Raw genomic sequence first — 23,820 nt, 5'->3', positions numbered from 1 at the left:
TAAGAAGAACTGGTGGATAGCCATGATGGTTTGAATATTGTTAATTCCACTTAGCAGATGGAGCTGTTGACTAATATATGGTCTGCCATTCCAACATCATCAATCTCTGGTTACATAACCATGAAGAGGCCATTTTTATGGATGGATAGACTGGTAGGCAGCCAGGATGGCAAGAGACAGAACATGTGGATCTGGCATATCATAGAGCCTGGAGATATCAGAAGATAAGCCCTTGTGCCCAGAATTACAGGCACCAAGACAATACGTGTACAATTGGACACACTTATACCTAGTCGGATGCCACATAGATTTTCACATTCAGCATCTTAAATTGCATGCATACAAGATGTGCAATAAATATATTACATGGATAAATATCGAATCTAATTCACTTTCAAGGGCACAGCATCATATCAATTGGACAGCTAGGCTACTCAGACATGATTTTGGTCTTCCATAAAAAAAAGATGAAAAAATTGTAAGGGGAGTTTGGGGGTCCTCCCCCAATGGGGTCTTGAGGGGCAGTACCTCCAATTCGGGGGTCCAAAAATGCATTTTACACAAAAAATGCCCCTGGTGCAACTTATCATCATAAAATAAAATAAACCAAAATAATCATTAGAAAAACTAATAAACTTACCAAAAATGTTCAACTTGACTTCAATAATTTCAAAATATTTATTGTCACATGAATTTGTTCTCCAATACTATTGATGCTGAAGTTATTTCATGTGCATGTCAGTGTTTACATCGTAATTAAGTCACAATATTTTTGTCAATTTTTGCAGCAAATATCTTATACTTCTCTCTTTTCATAACAAATCTGTGAAATAAACACCCAAGTATATCAACTATACACAAATAGTCCCATACATTCACTTGTCTTTTTCTCCACTGGACACAACCTGTTGATATGCCAGTCAAGCTCTTCTTGTGGCTTTGGCAAAGATTTCTTTAGCCTTCCTTTTTGTCACCGCTGACTTTTTTGGGGGGGCTCAATGTGCAATCGTTTCTTCTCCTTCTCAATGAGAGCCTTTTTCCCCTCAAACTGGTGCTTGTTTTGGCAACATGCAGTGCACATATTCTGACAGAGAGCTATATGTGTTCTCTCATGCAGGAAACATTTCTTTTAATAGTCATTAACTGCACTTTTTCCAGATGCATTCTGAGCTTCAAATTTTTTGTATGCAGCTTCTTTTGCTGGTGCTGTTCCAAACTCTTCCAACTGTGATTACCATAATTCAGATCTTTCTTGCAGAGGTCACAAAATTCCAGTCTTCTAGCATTTTTAGTTTTCTTATAAACTGACCAAACTAAATTTCCGTCAACTTTTCGCTCCAGCCATTTCCATTTCCATACATTTTTTAAACCTTTATCCAAACTTTTCATATCAAGGTCTCTCTCAGCAACTCAGGACGCCATGTTTTGTACCCATGCTTCTTCCTTCTATTGCCATCAGTTTCCATTACATGAAAATTCAATGGATGAATGCAAACATTTGACCAATCAGAATACTCTTTATGAGAGTCGTGTGCTAACTAATATATGGAACGAATAATATACAAGGGTCATTGTGGAATGGGACTGGATAGACTGTTTTTAAAAAACCGGATCAAAGATGATATAAAAAGTGGACTATATATTTTAAAAAATCTGATTCAAGTCAGGAGAAAAGCGGAATTCTTTAAAATGGAGAAAAATCAGGTCTGTATCTAGTCTGGTTTACTTTCAAGGGCACAGGATCACACGGATTGGGCAGACTACTATCTAGTCTGGTTAACTTTCAGGGGCACAACATTACAGGAACTGGACAGCCTACTATCTAGTCTGGTTTACTTTCAAGTGCGTGGCATCATAGGCATTGGACAGCTTATAATCTAGTTTGGTTTATTTTCAAGAGCATAGGATCAAAGGGATTCAATGGCTTTTTTTCAAGGTAAGGTTACTGGTACTTTGAAGAAGGAGATTTATTTTGGTATATCCAGGGTATGTTGTTAAAAGTAATGTTATATCCTCTTGAAAAATAACCAGTATGCATTATAGCTTAAAATCTCTTGGACATAAAAATAAGGTGACCTGTTCTAAATATTGGATGATAGTTTGATACAAAAAAAGTCTATTTCTTGTGGACATGTGAAAAAAAAACACAAAATACAACCATGCGCACTCTAAAACAACTTGGATCTCATTTTACTGAGCTTCATGTTGAATTTCTGATGAAAATTCTCTTGTCTTAATGTTACATTATTCTCAATGTCATGTAACAAAGTCGTTCCTTTCAACTGGATCAACAACACACTAGGGAGACATCAGATGCATTAAGTCGACAAATATTCCTCCAATTCCAATATTTCTCCCTAGATGAAATTAAGTAAACTGCATATGATGCAGGAAACTTGTACATGTATTATTTGTGATGCTGCAATAGCATTTGAAACTGATTAAACTGTTTCATTTCCACTTCTCACATTGCTGCATGACACTCTCATCATCAACATCCATTAATCACTGCATGTAAACACAACAGATTTGTTTATGTACAGCATTCATGCAACTGCTAACAGCATACTGTAGACCCTTATCTGCCATCACATAATGTGCTAGCAGATCATGGTATATGCTGTTTGTTCTACTTGTGATCTGATGCAGCACTGACCATGATCTGGCATAATGAGTCAGTAGATTAAGGTGCACACTGTCGTTTATGGTGCACACTTTATTCTACTTGTGATTTGATTCAACACAAATCCCAATCTGCCATCACATAATGCGCCAGCAGACCATGATCTATATTGTTTGTTTGACATGTTTTTAATTCAATGAGACGATCTGTAGGTCAATATTCCTTTATACACCATGTATGATATTTGTATATAGATACACAAACACACATACATATATCTATTATGTGTTTGTGCATACACTTTATATATATATATATATATATATATATATATATATATATATATATATATATATATATATATATATATATATAGGCACACATGTCAAACTTTATTTTGAACCATAGTGACTGTATAAAATATAAAACTGAATTAATCTAACCATTGGACCATATCAAACTTGTTCGCACCACATACCAGTTATGTGGTTTTGTGTACATGCAAAAAGTGGAGTACAAAACCTTTATGCTAACTTTGGAAACCCTCCAGTACAGATATGTCTTGTTCTTTTTCTATAATAAAAATGAATAATTTTCTTTTTTGATTCAGCTGGGTACATGTAATCTAATGAACAAACTTCATATATCAAGATCACTTTAATACCAATCAAAAGTCTGAAAATACATGCCATTGATAAATACCTCCTAACAGACACATGTCCCAATGCAGTGTCCTATTACAGTCATGGGTAACAACATTTGTCACTGATAAGTGTCTCCTAGTGGAAATAGGTCCCAATGCAGTGTCCTATTACAGCCATGTGTAACAACATTTGTCACTGATAAGTCTTTCCTAGTGAAAATAGGTCCTAATGCAGTGTTCAGATAAAACTATACCTAACATGAAGAAATTCTGTTTCAAGTATCTACAGTGTATCTTTTGTATTTGGACTTAACTGATCACTCTGAACACACTCTGTATCATAACAAAACTGGCCTTACATCAACAAACATCCGATCAGATTAAATTTATCACGTGTTCACAGGCAGTGACCCAATCAGATTAAATCTATCAAATATTCACAGGTAGTGACCTAATTAGATTAAATCTATCACATGTTCACATGCAACAACCCAATCTGATTAAATCTATCACATGTTCACATGCAATGACCCAATTTGATTAAATATATCAGATGTTCACATGCAATGACCCAATCAGATTAAATCTATCACATGTTCACAGGCAATGACCCAATCAGATTAAATCTATCACATGTTCACAGGTAATGACCCAATCAGATTAAATCTATCACATGTTCACAGGCAATGACCCAGTCAGATTAAACCTTTACATGTTCACAAGCAATGAAAAGCCTACTACTGACTGAGTATCGTCACCTAAAATGGAAATGAAATGGTCAGTTAATGTCTTGTTTCACATCCCTCATGAATGTGTCATCATGTAGTCTTTACTTAAAATTTTGAAATCATTACATAGCCACTGAATTACCAATGTATAAAATTATTAGACTCGATCCAATTCTTTATTTTCTTAAAACGTAATCCATAATGGAGATGTCACCTTCATGTCACTGAGATGTACATGGTGACATTGTATTTTAAGTCTGTAAAGGAAATGCCATATTCATGTCATTTAGATGTATATGGGCCAGAGACACTGTATTTTAATTAGACACTGACTTTGGAACAGAACAATTTACGTTGTAGGGTGAAGGATCTTCTGTCACAATCAAACTTACAACTTTTTTGTTATTTTTCTGTATCAGTGCAAAGCCAGTTATCAGCAAACATCTTTTTTGGGAATCTTTCTTTACTCCTGAATTCAAATGGTTTACTGCCAAACCTGGCTGAGTCAGGGAACTATAAGCCTGGTCAGGTTACAATGTACTGTCTACAGAAACCACAGATTAATTTCACATCTAGGTCAAACACCAATATAACAGTTTCAGTTAGGACGATTATTTTACCAAGTCGGAATATGTCTTTTTTAGTTTAAACAATCAGCCCAGTATCTTGACTACTGAATATTTAAACTGTCTTCAAACACTTTACAGAAAACTAAATACTTGAGATAAGGTCTAAACATCGCAAGGTCAATGTTGTAACAATACAGGCACATCCTGAACAATCAGTGAAACTCTTAATTAAAAAGAAATAAAATGTATGTACCAAATAATAAAGCAACAGCAGTCATGTAACTTTAAATTTTTATAGACAAAATTAAAACATCTTGCTAAAATCTTATATTTGTCATGTGACCCTGACCATCTGGTCTATCAGCCTCACAGCTTGTCCACCAGGCCATGCTGGTAGGAGAAATAGCCAATAATTTGGGATAATCATAGACTTGTGGAAAGTCACTATGAGCAATGTGCAGCTCTTCCAGACTGTTCATGTCCATCTCTATTATGTAGCCCTTGGGGCATCTGGGGCTCTGCTACTTAAATCAATTTCTTTGGGGAAAGCCAATAACAGACACCCATGGGTAGCACTTGCATTGTGTCTCAGCCATAAAAGTTTTTTTGGAACAAGGACATTCAGGGTTGTTAGACTTTGCATATCACTTTCTAATCATGGAGATTCCACCACGGGTCGCTCTCTCATCCAGATGTGTACATCAGTGTCTGTCAGTAGCTAGAGATATGTGCCTGTGGCATAGAGAAACTATCCTAGTTCATTCTTGGGGTGCTAATGTAATGTGGACTATCAATGCCATACATGTTTATATAGAGGTGACCAAAATCGACACTGGACAGAAGGAGCAAGTCTGTATGGAGGTAAAAGTCCTGATAGTCTTCCATTATCTCACAGCTGAAGGATTTCCACACTTTCTGGGTGTGTTGATAGTCCACAGCAGATATACTCATATGGCAGAGGGTGCTGTGAAAGGTCTCAAAGTCTAAAGGTAGCTTCAACTCCTAAAATCAGTTCCACCCATTCATAAACTCATATGGATAGACACTCTTGACAGTCAGAAGGGTAGCATTGTGTGTGGTATATTGACATCTAATGTGGCAGGCTTTCTGAAGATCATTAGTCAGTTATCAAATGTTTGCCTGAATACAGACCAATAGGCAGATTGAAGGGTGTTTCAACTCAAATGTTTGCCTGAATACAGACCTATAGGCAGTTTGAAGGGTGTTTCAACTCAAATGTTTGCCTGAATACAGACCTATAGGCAGTTTGAAGGGTGTTTCAACTCAAATGTTTGCCTCAATACAGACCTATAGGCAGTTTGAAGGGTGTTTCAACTCAAATGTTTGCCTGAATACTGACCAATAGGCAGATTGAAGGGTGTTTCAACTCAAATGTTCGCCTGAATACAGACCTATAGGCAGACTGAAGGGTGTTTAAACTCAAATATTTGCCTGAATACAGACCTATAGGCAGTTTGGAGGGTGTTTAAACTCAAATGTTTGCCTGAATACAGACCAATAGGCAGATTGAAGGGTGTTTCAACTCAAATATTTGCCTGAATACAGACCTATAGGCAGTTTGGAGGGTGTTTCAACTCAAATGTTTGCCTGAATACAGACCTATAGGCAGATTGAAGGGTGTTTCAACTCAAATGTTTGCCTGAATACAGACCTATAGGCAGTTTGAAGGGTGTTTCAACTCAAATGTTTGCCTCAATACAGACCTATAGGCAGTTTGAAGGGTGTTTCAACTCAAATGTTTGCCTGAATACAGACCTATAGGCAGTTTGAAGGGTGTTTCAACTCAAATATTTGCCTGAATACAGACCTATAGGCAGTTTGAAGGGTGTTTAAACTCAAATGTTTGCCTGAATACAGACCAATAGGCAGATTGAAGGGTGTTTCAACTCAAATGTTTGCCTGAATACAGACCTATAGGCAGACTGAAGGGTGTTTAAACTCAAATATTTGCCTGAATACAGACCTATAGGCAGTTTGGAGGGTGTTTCAACTCAAATGTTTGCCTGAATACAGACCTATAGGCAGATTGAAGGGTGTTTCAACTCAAATGTTTGCCTGAATACAGACCTATAGGCAGTTTGAAGGGTGTTTCAACTCAAATGTTTGCCTGAATACAGACCTATAGGCAGTTTGAAGGGTGTTTCAACTCAAATGTTTGCCTGAATACAGACCTATAGGCAGTTTGAAGGGTGTTTAAACTCAAATATTTGCCTGAATACAGACCTATAGGCAGTTTGAAGGGTGTTTAAACTCAAATGTTTGCCTGAATACAGACCAATAGGCAGATTGAAGGGTGTTTCAACTCAAATGTTTGCCTGAATACAGACCTATAGGCAGTTTGAAGGGTGTTTAAACTCAAATGTTTGCCTGAATACAGACCAATAGGCAGATTGAAGGGTGTTTCAACTCAAATGTTTGCCTGAATACAGACCTATAGGCAGATTGAAGGGTGTTTCAACTCAAATGTTTGCCTGAATACAGACCTATAGGCAGTTTGAAGGGTGTTTCAACTCAAATGTTTGCCTGAATACAGACCTATAGGCAGATTGAAGGTGTTTTAACTCAAATGTTTGCCTGAATACAGACCTATAGGCAGTTTGAAGGGTGTTCAAACTCAAACATTTGCCTGAATACAGACCTATAGGCAGTTTGGAGGGTGTTTAAACTCAAATGTTTGCCTGAATACAGACCTATAGGCAGTTTGGAAGCTGTTTAACTCAAATATTTGCCTGAATACAGACTTATAGGCAGACTGAAGGGTGTTTAAATTCAAATATTTGCCTAAATACAGACCTGTGGGCAGCCAGAAGGGTGTTTAAACTCACATATTTGCCTAAATACAGACCTGTGGGCAGCCTGAAGGGTGTTTAACTCACATATTTGCCATGATGCAAATGTTATGTCAGCGTGAAGGTAGTTTTAAATCTTTCAAGAGTTTTCCAGCAAGTGTTTGAACCTAGTCAAGCATGTATGACATTTATCATAGAAAAATATACTTCCTAAATCACATAAAAAAAAGTTTTAATGAAGGAAAATCTCCACAGCTGATGTTACAATCACACATGTCAAACCAAATTTACTTATAAGCATATATTATACTTACTCTGCTGTGTGTCAGTCTGCAGTGACTGCATCTGCCTAATCAGGTCTGCCTGCTGACTTGAGTGTTCAGTCAGCTGATTGTGACTCAACCACAGTTCTGACAGCTCACGTCGCACTGTCTCTAGCTCCTGATTCTTAAAGTCCACTTCCTGTTGCATCTGTGCCACCTGGCTCTCATAACGCCTCAAGAACAGCTTTGTCTCCTCAAGCTAGAAGATAGAAAAAAAGTAAGCATACATATAAATCTGATTTCTATAGTCCCTTGCTATGAGATGTCTCAGCACTGTTTTGAGGTTCAAGGCTTGATGCTAGGACTAAGTCACCTTAGTAATGCCAAGTATTTAAGTATTTCTTTGAAGTGTGCCTATTAACTGATTTCCCTCACTGAAGCAAAACTATAAACAAAAGTAGCTGGATTTAGCAAATATTAAGTTAAGACCCAAAAATCATTCAATGAGTGAGGGTCTTATATATGTGATGTGTGTGATGTTATTTTGATTTTTAATATAGCTTTAACAATTTTTCAGTCATATCGGTACGATGTCTGCAATGTGGCAGTTTATAGTGATGTCTAGCACTGGGGCATCATGCCACAGACATGTAGCATGATGTCCCACCCAGTCACATTATCCTGACACCAGGACGACCTGTCCTAACACTAACCTCTTAATGCTAATGCCAAGCAAGGCAGCTGAAGTACCATTTTTGTAAGTCTCTGGTATGACTCGACCGGGGAATCAAACCCATGACCTCCCGCATCTGAGGCGGACGCTCTAACCACTAGGCCACTGAAGCGGTTGAGGGTCTTATATCGGAATTTGATAGGAAAGTGTTAAGTGAGTTCGGATTAGGTTATCATAAGCACTCATTATTTTATCACAATGAACATGAATGGGCAAAGATAAAATACAAGAAATTGTCTATTAATCTCGCTTCTTTGATGGTCAGCTATGTTGAATAGCCTTATATAACCCCTATAAATACATCTGATAGCTGTCACTGACCTTATGGATAATTGTGTTTATTGCACAGAAATCATTTTTCTTTCATAAGAGTAATAAGGCACTATGACCTTGTAACCCCTTAACCAATAGGTTTCTTACTTGCTAACAATGCAAGCCAGCTACAAACTTAGGTCAAAGTGATGCTGTCTACAACTATGTTACTGTTCAAAAGCTATCTTTCTGCTCTGAGTCACACCTGACCCTGCTTGATTTTAGTCTTTTTTACCTCAAATGTCAGCCATTAACAAAGTTTGGTGAAGATATGTGGTGTAAAACCCACTGTGCAAAAACTCATTTTCCCAGTGACCTTGACCTTTGACCCAAATGTGATAGGTCTCTTCCTTACCTCAAGTACAAGCCATAAGCAAATTTGTTTAAGGTTTTGATCTAGAATTGAAGTTACTGTGCAGAAATAAAAACACATAGACAGACACACAAACAACATCGTAGCATTTGCCAGCTTAATGAGAGTTCCTCCAATTGACAGAACCTGCAAAATTCAAATAAGGCAGAAGACTACTCAAATTATATACTTCCATTAGCAGTAGTAGTAAAGGCTGGTTTGACCCCACTCACATCACATTATGCAAAGGCACATTGCAGCAATGATTTTCGTAGACCCCAGGCATTATGAGAGGGTGAGTCTAGGAATGGTCTCTGGTGATCAAAGTAGCATAACAACAGGATGGTGACTATCACCAACACATCAATTATAGATGCAAGGGGCATATGGAATACAATAATGTACATCCTGAAACATAAGTGGGAAGACAGACTCGGGGAGTAGTCCTCTAGCGATGAAAGCATTACCCTTGACTGTCCTGAAGAGGGAGTTCAGGACTACATACAACCACCAGAAACCTTCAAGACAGTTATTTACAGTGGCTGTCAACATTTAACTTAACAGGAATCATAGATCTTACCCGATATGATTGGACCCAAGGTTCTTACCATGTTTAGTAAAATATTCCATCCCTCCTCCTTCTAGTTACCCTGTGTGATTTTGTCTACAATGCTATGAAGAAGAATTTATGAAGCATGTAGATGGGCTTAAGGACCCATTTAAAACATTGTTATTGTTCTGTATCAGTACAAAACAACAGTTATCAGCATGCATATTTATAGTGAATGATTTCTTAACTCCTTAAATCAAATATTCTAATCTCAAACCTGGTTGAGTCAGGGAACTATAGGTCTGGTCAAGGTTACAATGTACTGTCTACAGAAACCACAGAGCAATTTTGTGTGTGTGTGTGTGTATAAGATTTGGATTTTTAACGTAGCTTTAACAATTTTTCAGTCATATCGCTACGATGTCTGCAGTGCGACAGTTTATAGTGATGTCTAGCACTGGGGCATCATGCCGCAGACATGTAGCATGATGTCCCACCCAGTCACATTATCCTGACACCAGGCCCACCAGTCCTAACACTAACCTCTTAATCCTGAGTGCCAAGCGAGGCAGCTGTTAGTACCATTATTTAAAAGTCTTTGGTATGACTTGGCTGGGGATCAAACCCACGACCTCCCGCATCCAAGGCGGATGCTCTAACCACTAGGCCACCAGAGCGGTCAGAGCAATTTTACACCAGTTGCAATAATTTTCCATGGTCTTTCCAAAGATGGAATTGTTGAACAGCTTAAATTAGTCCTAGTCACAATTATTCATGACCATAGCCAGTAGGTCTGCATTCTTTGGGATATAGGGTGACATCCATAGGTCATGGTCAAACTCAAGCAACCTATGAATGTTGGTGATGCACATGCCAAGACTAGTGCAGAGTTGTAGGTTTCATTAGTTTATCACCTTTTTCAGCAGGTTGGGTACATGCATTGTGCATCTGGTCTATCAGCCTCACAGCTTGTCCACCAGGCCATGCTGGTAGGAGAAATAGCCAATAATTTGGGATAATCACAGACTTGTGGAAAGTCACTATGAGTACTATGCTGCTCTTCCAGATTGTTCATGTCCATCTCTATTATGTAGCCAGTGGGGCATCAGGGGCTCTGCTACTTAAATCAACTTATATAGACACCCATGGGTAGCCCTTGCCTCAGCCATAAAAGTATTTTGGAACAAGGACATTCAGGGTTGTTAGACTTCGCATATCACTTTCTAATCATGGAGATTCCACCACGGGTCACTCTCTCATCCAGATGTGTACATCAGTGTCTGTCAGTAGCTAGAGATATGTGCCTGTGGCATAGAGAAACTATCCTAGTTCATTCTTGGGGTGCTAATGTAATGTGGACTATCAATGCCATACATGTTTATATAGAGGTGACCAAAATCGACACTGGACAGAAGGAGCAAGTCTGTATGGAGGTAAAAGTCCTGATAGTCTTCCATTATCTCACAGCTGAAGGATTTCCACACTTTCTGGGTGTGCTGATAGTCCACAGAAGATATACTCATAAAGGCAGAGGGTGCTGTGAAAGGTCTCAAAGTCTAAAGGTAGCTTCAACTCCTAAAATCAGTCCCACCCATTCATAAACTCATATGGATAGACACTCTTGACAGTCAGAAGGGTATCATCGTGTGTGGTATATTGACATCTAATGTGGCAGTCTTTCTGAAGATCATTAATCAGTTTGGATACTGCATGAATAAGTACCAGTTTAGGCTTTTGCTATGGATGGGCTGTTGTCAATGGGCTGCTATGGCACCAGTGTAGGCTTTGGCTGCCTAAAGGCTAGCATGGTTACCTGCTAGCTTCTGTATGTTGTATGAGGGTGACCTATACTGCCTGCAGCATGTCAGCTTTTTGGTTCTTGGTGGTCTACTCCTCCCTGAGCAAGGCATTCATTCGATTTATGCTAGGCATGTTGATCACTAGTGTACATGTAAACTGTGATATTTAGGAGATACAGTCTTTCTGGAAGATGCCGCTATTTGCTGTAGACTGAGGTCAGCCCTCACTAGCAAATCGGGTGTGATGATATATAAGCTATGGTACCTAACCTTCCTCTGAATGTGTGACTACAATAATCACTGGTTAGGATGGAATTTGCCCTTGATCCAATACTGCTTTCATAGAGATGTTTGTTGCTTTGTAAGACCAGAAGCCAGGATGAGCTTTACCATGCTAAGGGCATTCCTAATGTCATGTTTACCCTGACCCAGAGTAGCCCAGTTTGAAACATGTATAATCAAGGTAATTCTGATGGGTCATTGTTTGATGTCGAACATTGCCAAAGGCTAGCACTAATCCGTTACGTAAGATTGTTGTGGCTAGAATAGAAGAACCGGACATCGGAGTTGCGAGGCGCCCGATAGCCAGTTATCGCCTAGGTGTCGAAATGTTCCAAGATCAAAAGAAATTGCCTGAAGAAGTGGGAGTGTCCTAACTTTTTCCCCTGCAAACAGACAGACAGGTTGAACTGGCCGCTAAGACGATTGGACAGGGGCACAGCGCCACCCAATCAGAATCGAGATGGGGGGAGACCTTGATTTGGGTAGAATGATATCCCTGCGTTTTCCGGCAAGAGTTAGTTCGCTGAGAGAAATTACCCAGAGAAGAGGTTAGCGTAACTCCGAATAGCCATTCGTTATTGGCGGGAAAATCTTAGAGCGGGAAATTCTAAGTACAGAAAGCTTCAAATAAGGAAGCTTTGAGGGACAGACCAGTTAAAGTTTGGTCCCGTTGTCTCGGATAGAGAGACGGAGGGAAGGAGAAGAGGGTGGAGTTGAAGTCTGGGAGCGGAATTGGAGGAGATAATAGAGAGGGAAAGGAGGAGAAAGGAGAAGTTGAAGTCTGGAGCGAAGCTGGAGGAGATAGTAGAGAGGAAACGGAGACAAAGAAGGAATTAGAGGAACGGAAAGAAGGAAGAATCAGCGGGAAGAAATAGATGAGTAGATGCAAGGACAGGGGGAAAATCGAACTCACACTGTAAATCACGGGATGAATTAGGCTGTCACTTGGTCGAGGGAAAGACGAGTGATTGGAAGTTATCGGTTTTAAATTATCACATTTATTAAATTGTTACTGATTGAATTTCATCTTCGTGTTCTCTATAATTTAACCGTCGGCATTGCTGACTGGGGGCTCAGAGCTGTAAATCTACATCATCACTAATTTAACTTTCTAACCTAACGAGCCAGGGTGGAACTTTCAATTTAATTTAATTAAATTATATTGGGAGAACCCCACCCCAATACGACAGAACGTCACACCTAAACTGTCACTGGCTTTTTGTTCTATCCATCACAGCTTGTTGGCCATCTCCACAGTGGTAATGGTGCCTGCCTGCATTCCAGCAGGTCAGAAGCATAATCCCACCCTTCTTGTCATTGGACATGTACTGCATAATAATTGTTAAAGCTTTTTCAGGTCAAGGCATCCATGTACATGTGCTTGTTCCTTGTCAGACCATGACTAATGATGGTATCCCAAAGACACACTATGTCTCTAATTGGAGTGTTGGTGACAGTGACATAACTGATGCCATGCTAACATGACTGCTGAAGCGTACCTAGACACCTACCCGGCCATGACACCTGGGTCTAACAAAGATGTGACTTAGTACAAAAGTAAGCATGGTAGGGCCAAAATGCAGTTTCCCAACAATGCAGCTCTGTGACTTTTAATAATGTGATGCAAGGCTGAACTGGCCTGTCATTACTACTCTATAAATTATTTTGAAGATTCAGCTGTAGTAAGTATGTCTAACTGAAAATCTTTGATCACCAAACTAGCTGTGTCACTATGGCGATACATATAATTTTAATGTGACTCTCCTCGTTAAATTTAAGAAAGAATTCAAAACTGAATTTGGTCTGGATGGAAAGCTAACATTTTATCTATTTTCCATATACAGATTTATTAACTATTTTGTACGGATGTTCTGAATGCTTTGCAGCTTTTAAAAACAGCAGGAAATTCATCTGTCTGCAGTGTATTATTAGCAGCTGGCACCAGTTTAAAAACAGGTCATAACATGGTCAGCATCCATAGTTCTAAGGCTGACGGTTTTTGTGACACTCCAACATTGCATTAGCTTTGTACAGTACTTTTAAATTTAAGCCTGCTATTGTAAAAAATAATGAGAAGCTTGGACAATCACGTCTGACATAAACCTACAACAACTTCTCTTATGAAGAGCAATGAATGATAGTGTAGTGAACAGATACAAAATGCAGACATTAATGTCTTGTTCATTTAACCAAATATACAACCCAGTGTGACACTTCATTTCAATTTAGTAAGCAAATTTACAACCTGCTGCACTCTTATCGCTTACTAACAGTTTGGTCAAAATAGCATGTTAACCTGAAAGCAACAAGCATCAGTCATTTAACCATTTTATGATGTCATAAACTGACATCCTCAACATAACATATTTAACAGAGGTTCATTGATGTATTTGTTTCTGTAAATTGTTCTGTCAGTAGAAAGCATTTTCATCACTTTTTACCAAAACTGCAAACCCTGCCACAAGCCATCTGTCTATATATAACTATACTCCTTAGCTAAATCAGTCTTATCTGGTCATCTACAATGACATCAAAATATCCCTAAAAAATTAATTTGCCTGTGCCAAGTGTTTACATTGTGACTGCAGAGTTACTCCTGGATGGACAGCTATAAAAGGGCAAATTATGATGTCCAATCCCAAGCCCAAGCCAAGACATCACCCCTTTCAGCTGTGGCATAGATCACAGTGATAATCATAGACAAAGAGCACAGTGATAGTTACTGAGATAGCCATAGACATAGAGCACAGTGACAGTCAATGACACAGCCACAGGCATAGAGCACAGTGACAGCCACAGATATAGAGCACAGTAATAGTCACAGGCATAGAGCACAATGATAGTCACTGAGATAGCCACAGGTATAGAGCACAGTGATAGTCACTGAGATAGTCATAGGCAGAGAGCACAGTGATTTCATAAGATTTTGATTCATATTACTTTCTGACCAAGAAATTCATTATTGCCAACTGATACTAGTAATATGTTATGAAAAGCTTGTAACTTGTTAAAGTGAATACTTCTGTGAGCACAGTCCCCTCAGATTTAAACTAATGAGTAAACTAAGGAAGTGAAAATACATTCATATATCTCATCATAGTCAGTTTATCATCACTGGAGATGCCTACAAATCCTATATGAGACAATGAGGACTAAAATTAATGTTGTGTCACTGAGATAGTCATAGGCACAGAGCACAATAATAGTCACTGAGATAGTCACATGCAAAGAGCACAGTGATTGTCAGTGAGATAGACATATGCATAGAGCACAGTGATTGTCAGTGAGATAGACATATGCACAGAGCACAGTGATTGTCACTGACATAACCGTAGGCATAGAGCACAGTGATAGTCACTGACATAGCCACAGACATAGAGCACAGTGACAGTCACTGACACAGCTATATGCATAAAGCACAGTGATAGTCACTGAGATAGTCACAGGCATAGAGCACAATGATAGTCACTGAGATAGTCACAGGCATAGAGAACGGTGATAGTCACTGAGATAGTCAAAGGCAGAGAGCATAGTGATTTCATAAGATTCTGATTCATATTACTTTCTGACCAAGAAATTCATTATTGCCAACTGATGCTAGTAATATGTTATGAAAAGTGTGTAACTTATTAAAGCGAATACTTCCACGAGCACAGTCCCCTCAGATTTAAACTAATGAGTAACCTAAGGAAATGAAAGTACATTCATATATATCTCATCATAGTCAGTTTATCATCACTGGGGATGCCTACAAATCCTATATGAGACAATGAGGGCTGAAATTAATGTTGCCTCACTGGAAACTGGATTGAATATAACAAACACATAACTATAAATATTGCCGACACAGATCTATACAAATCAAAACAGCAACAAAAACTAATGAAAATCATCATGGCAGCCTCTACAACATACAGAATTATTACTATTTCTTACCCAACACAGAACTGTTACAATTTCTTACCTAATATATAGAATTGTTACTATTTCTTACATAATGTTGCCAATCATGTAACCTATTCAGGTTAATATGTAGTCAACTGTATATCCTATTTAGGTTAATATGTAGCCAATTGTGTAACCTACTGAGATTAATATGTAGTCAATTGTTTAACCTATTCAGGTTAATATGTAGCCAACTGTAAATCCTATTCAGGTTAATATGTAGCCAACTGTGTAACCTAGTTGGGTTAATAAGTATCCTAACCCTAACCCTGACCTATTCAAGCTAATAATGGTGGCAAATATGTAACCTATTCAGACTAATATATTGCCAATCATATAATCAATTCAGGTTAATATATACCCAATGATGTAACCTGTTTAGGTCAATATGTAGCCAACTGTATAACTCATTCAGCCAACAGTGTAACCTATTCAAGCCAATATGTAGTCAATCATGTAACCTATTCAGATTAATATGTAGCCAATTGTGTAATATATTCAGGCTAATAGGAGGCCAATTGTGTTATCTACTCAGGTTAATAGGTATCCTAACTTTAACCCTGACCTATTCAGGTTAATAATGTATATAATCATGTAACCTATTCAGGCTAATATGTAGCCAATTATGTAATCTATTCAAGGTAATATGTAGCCAACTGTATAACCTATTCAGTCTAATATGTAGCCAATTATGTAATCTACTCAAGGTAATATGTAGCCAATTGTATAACCTATTCAGTCTAATATGTAGCCAATCATGAAACCTATTTAGGCTAATATGCTTCCTATCATTTAATCTATTCAAGTTAATATGTAGCCAGTCATGTAATCTATTTAGGTTAATATGTAGCCTATTGTGCAACCTATTCAGTCTAATATGTAGCCAATCATGTAACCTATTCAGGATAATATGTTCCCAATCATGTAATCTGTTCAAGTTAATATGTAGTTGTAGTTGTAGGGTTTAACGCCATTTTTCAGCACATGATAGGCTATACATGGCAGCCAGTACTAATGGTGGAGGAAGAACCCGGGAAAGCCCGGAAAGAACCACTGATCCATGAGAATCTACTGGCAAGCTTTCTCACATATCCACATTGGCTGAACCCGAGAATCGAACCCATGCAGACAGAGGTGAGATGGCAGTGATCTGTAACAGAGAGCACTTTAGACCACTTGGCCACTCAGGGCACCCAAGTTAATTATAACTTAACATGTAGCCAATCGTGTAACCTATTTAGACAAATATGTAGCCAATCATGTAATCTATTCAAGTTAATATGTTGCCAATAATGAAACCTATTCAAGTTAATATGTTGCCAATAATGAAACCTATTCAAGTTAATATGTTGCCAATAATGAAACCTATTCAAGTTAATATGTTGCCAATAATGAAACCTATTCAAGTTAATATGTTGCCAATAATGAAACCTATTCAAGTTAATATGTTGCCAATAATGAAACCTATTCAAGTTAATATGTTGCCAATAATGAAACCTATTCAAGTTAATATGTTGTCAATCATGTAACCTATTCTGGCAAATATGTAGCCAATTGTGTAAGATATTAAAGTTAATATATAGCCAATTGTGTAAGATATTAAAGTTTGTTTGGCATTCAGACAATAAAAACATGCTTTACAGACACAATGAATTAGCTCATACATGTACATTTCCATTAAAAACTTGAGGAACAATGGGCAATGTGCTCACATAAATATATCCCTGCTCCTTTTGCATCCCACCCCCACAACTGCGATGAATCTATAGTATAAATAAGGTGTATACATTTTGTCAAATAATCATGCAAGTACAATGACTTGTCAACATAGGTATCTTTGTAGATACAGAGGATCTCAAATGGGTAATGATATAATACTAAATTTATGAAATGAGTTGAATAATGTCCAGCTGTTACAAGCCTTGGTAATCAAAAGCTGGACTATATTCAACAAGTTTCATAAATTTAATACTAAATCATTACCCATCTGAGACTGTGTTTACATTTACATAGTTCATTTCATTGTAATGGAAACAGATAGAAAGAAGAAACATTTTCATTCCTTGCACTTAAAAAATATAGTCCCAAACTAATGTAGATTTTGTGGCAGCTTAATAACCAATAAAATTTAAAAACAGAATTTCCTTTACAAATTAGAATAAAAAAAGTATTTGTCCTTCAGAGTGAATGGAACTCAGAGAACATCGTTTCTCAGCACAGAATGTGTATGGAAGTTCTGTGCGATGTCACAGTTTGATTCATTGAGGTGAGACAATCAACATAACAATGCTGGTACCTAAGATGTGTCACTTTCAGTACTGGAGGTTGTTGGATATTCATGTGAAAGGATTATTACTGGACAAAAAATTCCATATGTACTGTAATGTATTTGTGACCAGATATATACATTAGTTGATTCAGAACAGGAGACAGTGGGAATTGCTTCACATAAAAGACATTAGATCGTTGGAGCTATTTTACCACATAAAAATGATGTGGTTTGATAGGCCTAATGTTCTGTCAGTTGAGAGACCAGTTTATGTCTACATTCTTCTATGAATAGAGACGAGTTTATCTGCTTCAATAAGTTAACATTTAAACCACTCTTTTATATAGGGCAAATTCCTTGTGACATGATTACTGCCCACCCCTCTCTGCATGCATGCTATCAATGGACCAATACCCTTAATTTATTTGTTGTTGTTGCTGTAGTTGTTGTTGTTTGGGGTTTAATGCCATTTTTTCAGTGCATGCTAATACATAGTATAATGAGCCTCAGTGGGGTAGATTCATCATATACAGAAAGAGATGATCTTATTTCCTCAATTCCCTTTGGTCAGTCGATTTGAAAAAAGGCCATCAAAATATTCATAGTACTAGTAAAAAAATAAAGTTCCATAAGATGGGGTAAAGAAATTTTTCCCACAATCACAACAACTCAGTAAAGAGAATACTGTGAAAGAGTTTCCTGGATTGATTTGGACCAATCAGAATCACATAAAGTGATATGTTATATGGTAATATAAAAAAAATATTAAACTGCACACACTATATATAAAGTGTACAGACTATGTGATAAGACCATAATATGTGACACATTTCACAGCAATCCACTAAAAATCACAAAAAAAGGTGCATCTTTAGATGATGACCATAGCAAACATAAAGAAATCCATAAAAAGCTATGAGAAAAATACTGCAGGACTACTTGCACCAACAAGATTGTATCATACACTGCAGTAAGCTATAAATATTGGTCACATACAATATGCCTTGCTGAATGACTGCAATATGAACAGTTAAGAATTCAACAAACTCACCTCTTTTATCATCTTCTCAAACTTGGCTATTTTATCAGATACATCTCTTTCCAGAACCTAAAAATATAAATATTCTGCATCCTGTGATATGCCTCATACATGCTACAACACGATGACATAAGTAGGTATCAGATTTGACATCATGTCAGCACAATACTGGCTACATATACATGCGAGGTTCTAAAAATGTAAAGATTGACTACAAGATAAAAAATAAAAAGTAATAATGATAAACTTCTTTAAAATGCATATAAATTAAAAGATTTAAAAAATCTAAATATAGAATCATTCAAATGTAGAGTCAAAATGTATAACACACATTCTTTTAAGTAGTCCAAGACCTTCTTTGTTAGTACATCATCATAAAACTAGCTAAGTTCACATCAAAACAACTCGGTCTCATAAGGCTAAATTTGATACACTTGATACAAATGTTCCACTATCAGTGGATGCTGGTAAGGTGTGAACTCAGGATAAGGTTCACCCTTTCATCACCTACATGTTCAAGTATGTATGTCCCATAAACAAGTGATGCAATAACCTGATGTTCAAAAGCTTAGACATGGATGAATACATCATCACAGACCTAGGGTGAATACATCATCACAGACCTAGGATGAATACAACATCACAGACCTAGGATGAATACATCATCACAGACCTAGGATGAATACATCATCACAGACCTAGGATGAATACATCATCACATACCTAGGATGAATACATCATCACAGACCTAGGATGAATACATCATCACAGAACTAGGATGAATACATCATCAAAGACCTAGGATGAATACATCATCACAGACCTAGGATGAATAAATCATCACATACCTAGGATGAATACATCATCACAGACCTAGGATGAATACATCATCACAGAACTAGGATGAATAAATCATCACAGACCTAGGATGAATACATCATCACAGACCTAGGATGAATACATCATCACAGACCTAGGATGAATACATCATCACAGACCTAGGATGAATACATCATCACAGAACTAGGATGAATAAATCATCACAGACCTAGGATGAATATATCATCACACTCCTATGGTGAATACATCATCACAGACCTATGATGAATACATCATCATACACCTAGGATGAATATATCATCATACACCTAGGATGAACACATCATCACACACCTAGGATGAATAGGTAATACATTCTGCCATACTTCCATGCAATGTTGTCAGCTTTCTCCAATTAAACAAACTGTAAAGAGTTTTAGGAGAACATTTCAGTCAGTGTGCTCATAATTTCTCATAGGTTATTGACAAACTGATCATATTCCTTCAAGTGTTTGATGCAGCATTTTTTGCCCGTTATTTTCTGTAGTGTATTCCATCCTGATTTAATAGTGGAGTGAGAGTTCATTCTAGAGACACTGGCTCTTCATATTTTCTTTTTGCTGTCTCTAGCAGTATTTATTCAGATTTTGAGCTGTTGTATTGGCATCTTTACATGCAACACCAAACCAGTTTTTCAACATATGTTGGAATAGGTGAAGATTCTGGTATTGTATAGCAAGCAACATCCTGCTGCATATTGGTATATGCGAATATCAGATTAGCTACAGTTTTCAAATGATCAGCTTTCAAGTTTGACCCAGCCAGGAAATGAAAAGTTTCCTTTGAGGAGTATTACTTTTAAGTATATTGTAAAGTGATCACTACCACAGATGTTGCCACCAACTTCAAGGAACTCAAGCAAAACAGACAGATTACAAATTGTCAGATCAAAAAACAATATTTTGTAGCAAGATGGACTGCAAAAGATCAGATCCAAGGACAAGCAGGATTCTGTGGCAGGATGGATAACAGATGGTCAAATCCAAGGACATGTAGTATTCTGTGGCAGAATGGATCACAGATGGTCAAATCCAAGGACATGTAGTATTCTGTGGCAGAATGGATCACAGATGGTCAGATCCAAGGACAAGTAGGATTCTGTGGCAGGATGGATCACAGATGGTCAAATCCAAGGACATGTAGTATTCTGTGGCAGGATGGATCACAGATGGTCAGATCCAAGGACAAGTAGGATTCTGTGGCAGGATGGATCACAGATGGTCAAATCCAAGGACATGTAGTATTCTGTGGCAGGATGGATCACAGATGGTCAGATCCAAGGACAAGTAGGATTCTGTGGCAGGATGGATCACAGATGGTCAAATCCAAGGACATGTAGTATTCTGTGGCAGAATGGATCACAGATGGTCAAATCCAAGGACATGTAGTATTCTGTGGCAGAATGGATCACAGATGGTCAGATCCAAGGACAAGTAGGATTCTGTGGCAGGATGGATCACAGATGGTCAGATCCAAGGACAAGTAGGATTCTGTGGCAGGATGGATCACAGTTTGTCAAATCCAAGGCATGTAGTATTCTATGGCAGGATGGATCACAAATGGTCAGATCCAAGGACAAGCAGGATTCTGTGGCAGGATGGATAACAGATGGTCAAATCCAAGGACATGTAGCATTCTGTGGCAGGATGGATCACAGATGGTCAGATCCAAGGACAAGTAGGATTCTGTGGCAGGATGGATCACAGATGGTCAAATCCAAGGACATGTAGTATTCTGTGGCAGGATGGATCACAGATGGTCAGATCCAAGGACAAGTAGGATTCTGTGGCAGGATGGATCACAGATGGTCAAATCCAAGGACATGTAGTATTCTGTGGCAGGATGGATCACAGATGGTCAGATCCAAGGACAAGTAGGATTCTGTGGCAGGATGGATCACAGTTTGTCAAATCCAAGGCATGTAGTATTCTGTGGCAGGATGGATCACAAATGGTCAGATCCAAGGACAAGTAAGATTCTGTAGTAGGATGGACACAGATGGTCAAATCAAAGGACATGTAGGATTCTATAGCAGGATGGATCACAGATTTGAAACAAAGTTTTAAATTTTCTTCCTTTTCACACATATCTTTTCAGCCCCAGAGTGAATGGTGGCTGATAAAGTTACCAAGTAGAACAAAAGGTGCTGGTAGATTGACTGATTTGGAGTGCTTTGGGTACAATGTACTGAGTAAAGTGTAGGAGTTTTGTGTACAGACAAATGAATGGCTATAGCCTGCAATGTAGCACACCTCTCCCTCAATAACTCGTGCACAACGGGGTCCACAAACATAGACTGCACTATAAGCAAGGTGCAAGTTACATGAGTTACCTCCAAAATTTTTAAAAAATTGCATTAACATCGAGAAAATTTTCAGTGATCAAAATTTCCTTACATATTGTTAACTGCGGTGTAGTAGGAATGTCGTTTGGAAAGAAAATGTAAAAAATTATATGACCTATTTTTAAATTTGATATTTCATAGTGTTGATTAAAATCTCCAGGTCGTATCTACCGTTTTCGATGATAAAACGATCGATACATCAAAGTTTCCTTTACCAATTTTGATTGCGATTTTCTTCATTCAACAAATAGGGATCAATTTTTGGGGGTATTTTTGGGTTTAAAAAATGGGATCCATGCCTGACCCTGCGTTATAAGTGGGTTCATGAATTATCAGGGCACGAATTATCGAGGGAGTGGTGTATTGAGATTAATTTTGCTGCAAGGTATATAGATACCTTGACAGGTACACCCACCAACCACTTACCCTGACTTTGTTTTCCAGCTGGATCCGTAATGCCATCTCATCTGCCTTCTCAGCTCGTGCCGATTCAAGCTCCTTACACAGAGTCTGGATCCTCTGTTGGGAATCTGGCAAAAAGTAGAATACAGAACAAGTTTCTCAATAATGCATATGAATTCTGGAGGGATATAATGTTATAAAAGAAATTCTGTATATACAAAGTCACTATAACATAAACTACATCAAGTTTGCAAGTTTTTATACATTTTTCTTGGATGTTTCACTTTACTGGCAGAATCACATTATTTTTTTTTAATTTTCCATAAATCATTTTGGTACCACAATCTCATGACTTTGGTTGGTTTTAGAAATAACAGGCCAGAGCAGAGGCATGTATCTATGTATGTGTACATAAATGAGTCCCCATACATGTAATATACATCTGTGGATGGGGGCAGCAGCATGCATTTGTGTATGTAAACATATCCACATACATGTTATATATATCTATGGATGGGGGGCAGCAGCATGCATTTGTGTATATAAACATATCCACATACATGTTATATATATCTATGGATGGGGGGGCAGCAGCATGCATTTGTGTATATAAACATATCCACATACATGTTATATATATCTATGGATTGGGGGCAGCAGCATGCATTCGTGTATATAAACATATCCACATACATGTTATATATATCCATGGATGGGGGCAGCAGCATGCATTTGTATATGTAAACATATCCACATACATGTTATATATATCCATGGATAGGGGGCAGCAGCATGCATTTGTATATGTAAACATATCCACATACATGTTATATATATCTATGGATTGGGGGCAGCAGCATGCATTTGTGTATGTAAACATATCCACATACATGTTATATATATCCATGGATAGGGGCAGCAGCATGCATTCGTGTATATAAACATATCCACATACATGTTATATATATCCATGGATGGGGGCAGCAGCATGCATTTGTATATGTAAACATATCCACATACATGTTATATATATCCATGGATAGGGGCAGCAGCATGCATTCGTGTATATAAACATATCCACATACATGTTATATATATCCATGGATAGGGGGCACCAGCATGCATTTGTATATGTAAACATATCCACATACATGTTATATACGTTCATGGATAGGAAGCAGAGGCATGCATCTAGATGTACATATGTAAATGTGTCTACATGCATGTTTTATATATCCATGGATGGGAGGCAGTGTGTGTGTGATTTGGATTTTTCAC

At 37.8% G+C, this 23,820-nt stretch overlaps 1 protein-coding gene across 3 annotated transcripts in view; it reads right to left on the bottom strand.

Annotated features, from left to right (window-relative positions):
• The window catches only part of LOC149800866 (centlein-like), a 233,089-nt gene that overhangs the window by 99,776 nt on the left and 109,493 nt on the right, over positions 1–23,820 (bottom strand). For all 3 annotated transcript variants that reach the window (XM_089954882.1, XM_089954881.1, XM_089954883.1), the window contains exons 8-10: positions 22,567–22,670; positions 18,930–18,986; positions 7,688–7,895 (exon numbers count right to left, since the gene is read on the bottom strand). In XM_089954882.1, the coding sequence (XP_089811008.1) occupies positions 7,688–7,895; positions 18,930–18,986; positions 22,567–22,670 (369 nt within the window). The remainder of the gene's footprint in view (positions 1–7,687; positions 7,896–18,929; positions 18,987–22,566; positions 22,671–23,820) is intronic.

The sequence above is a fragment of the Sinohyriopsis cumingii genome, chromosome 4, assembly GCF_028554795.1.
Source record: "Sinohyriopsis cumingii isolate HCF-2022 chromosome 4, ASM2855479v2, whole genome shotgun sequence".
Lineage (NCBI taxonomy): Eukaryota > Metazoa > Mollusca > Bivalvia > Unionida > Unionidae > Sinohyriopsis > Sinohyriopsis cumingii.
The sequence above is the reverse complement of the archived record's forward strand: the minus strand, read 5'-3'. Positions and strand labels throughout refer to the sequence as shown.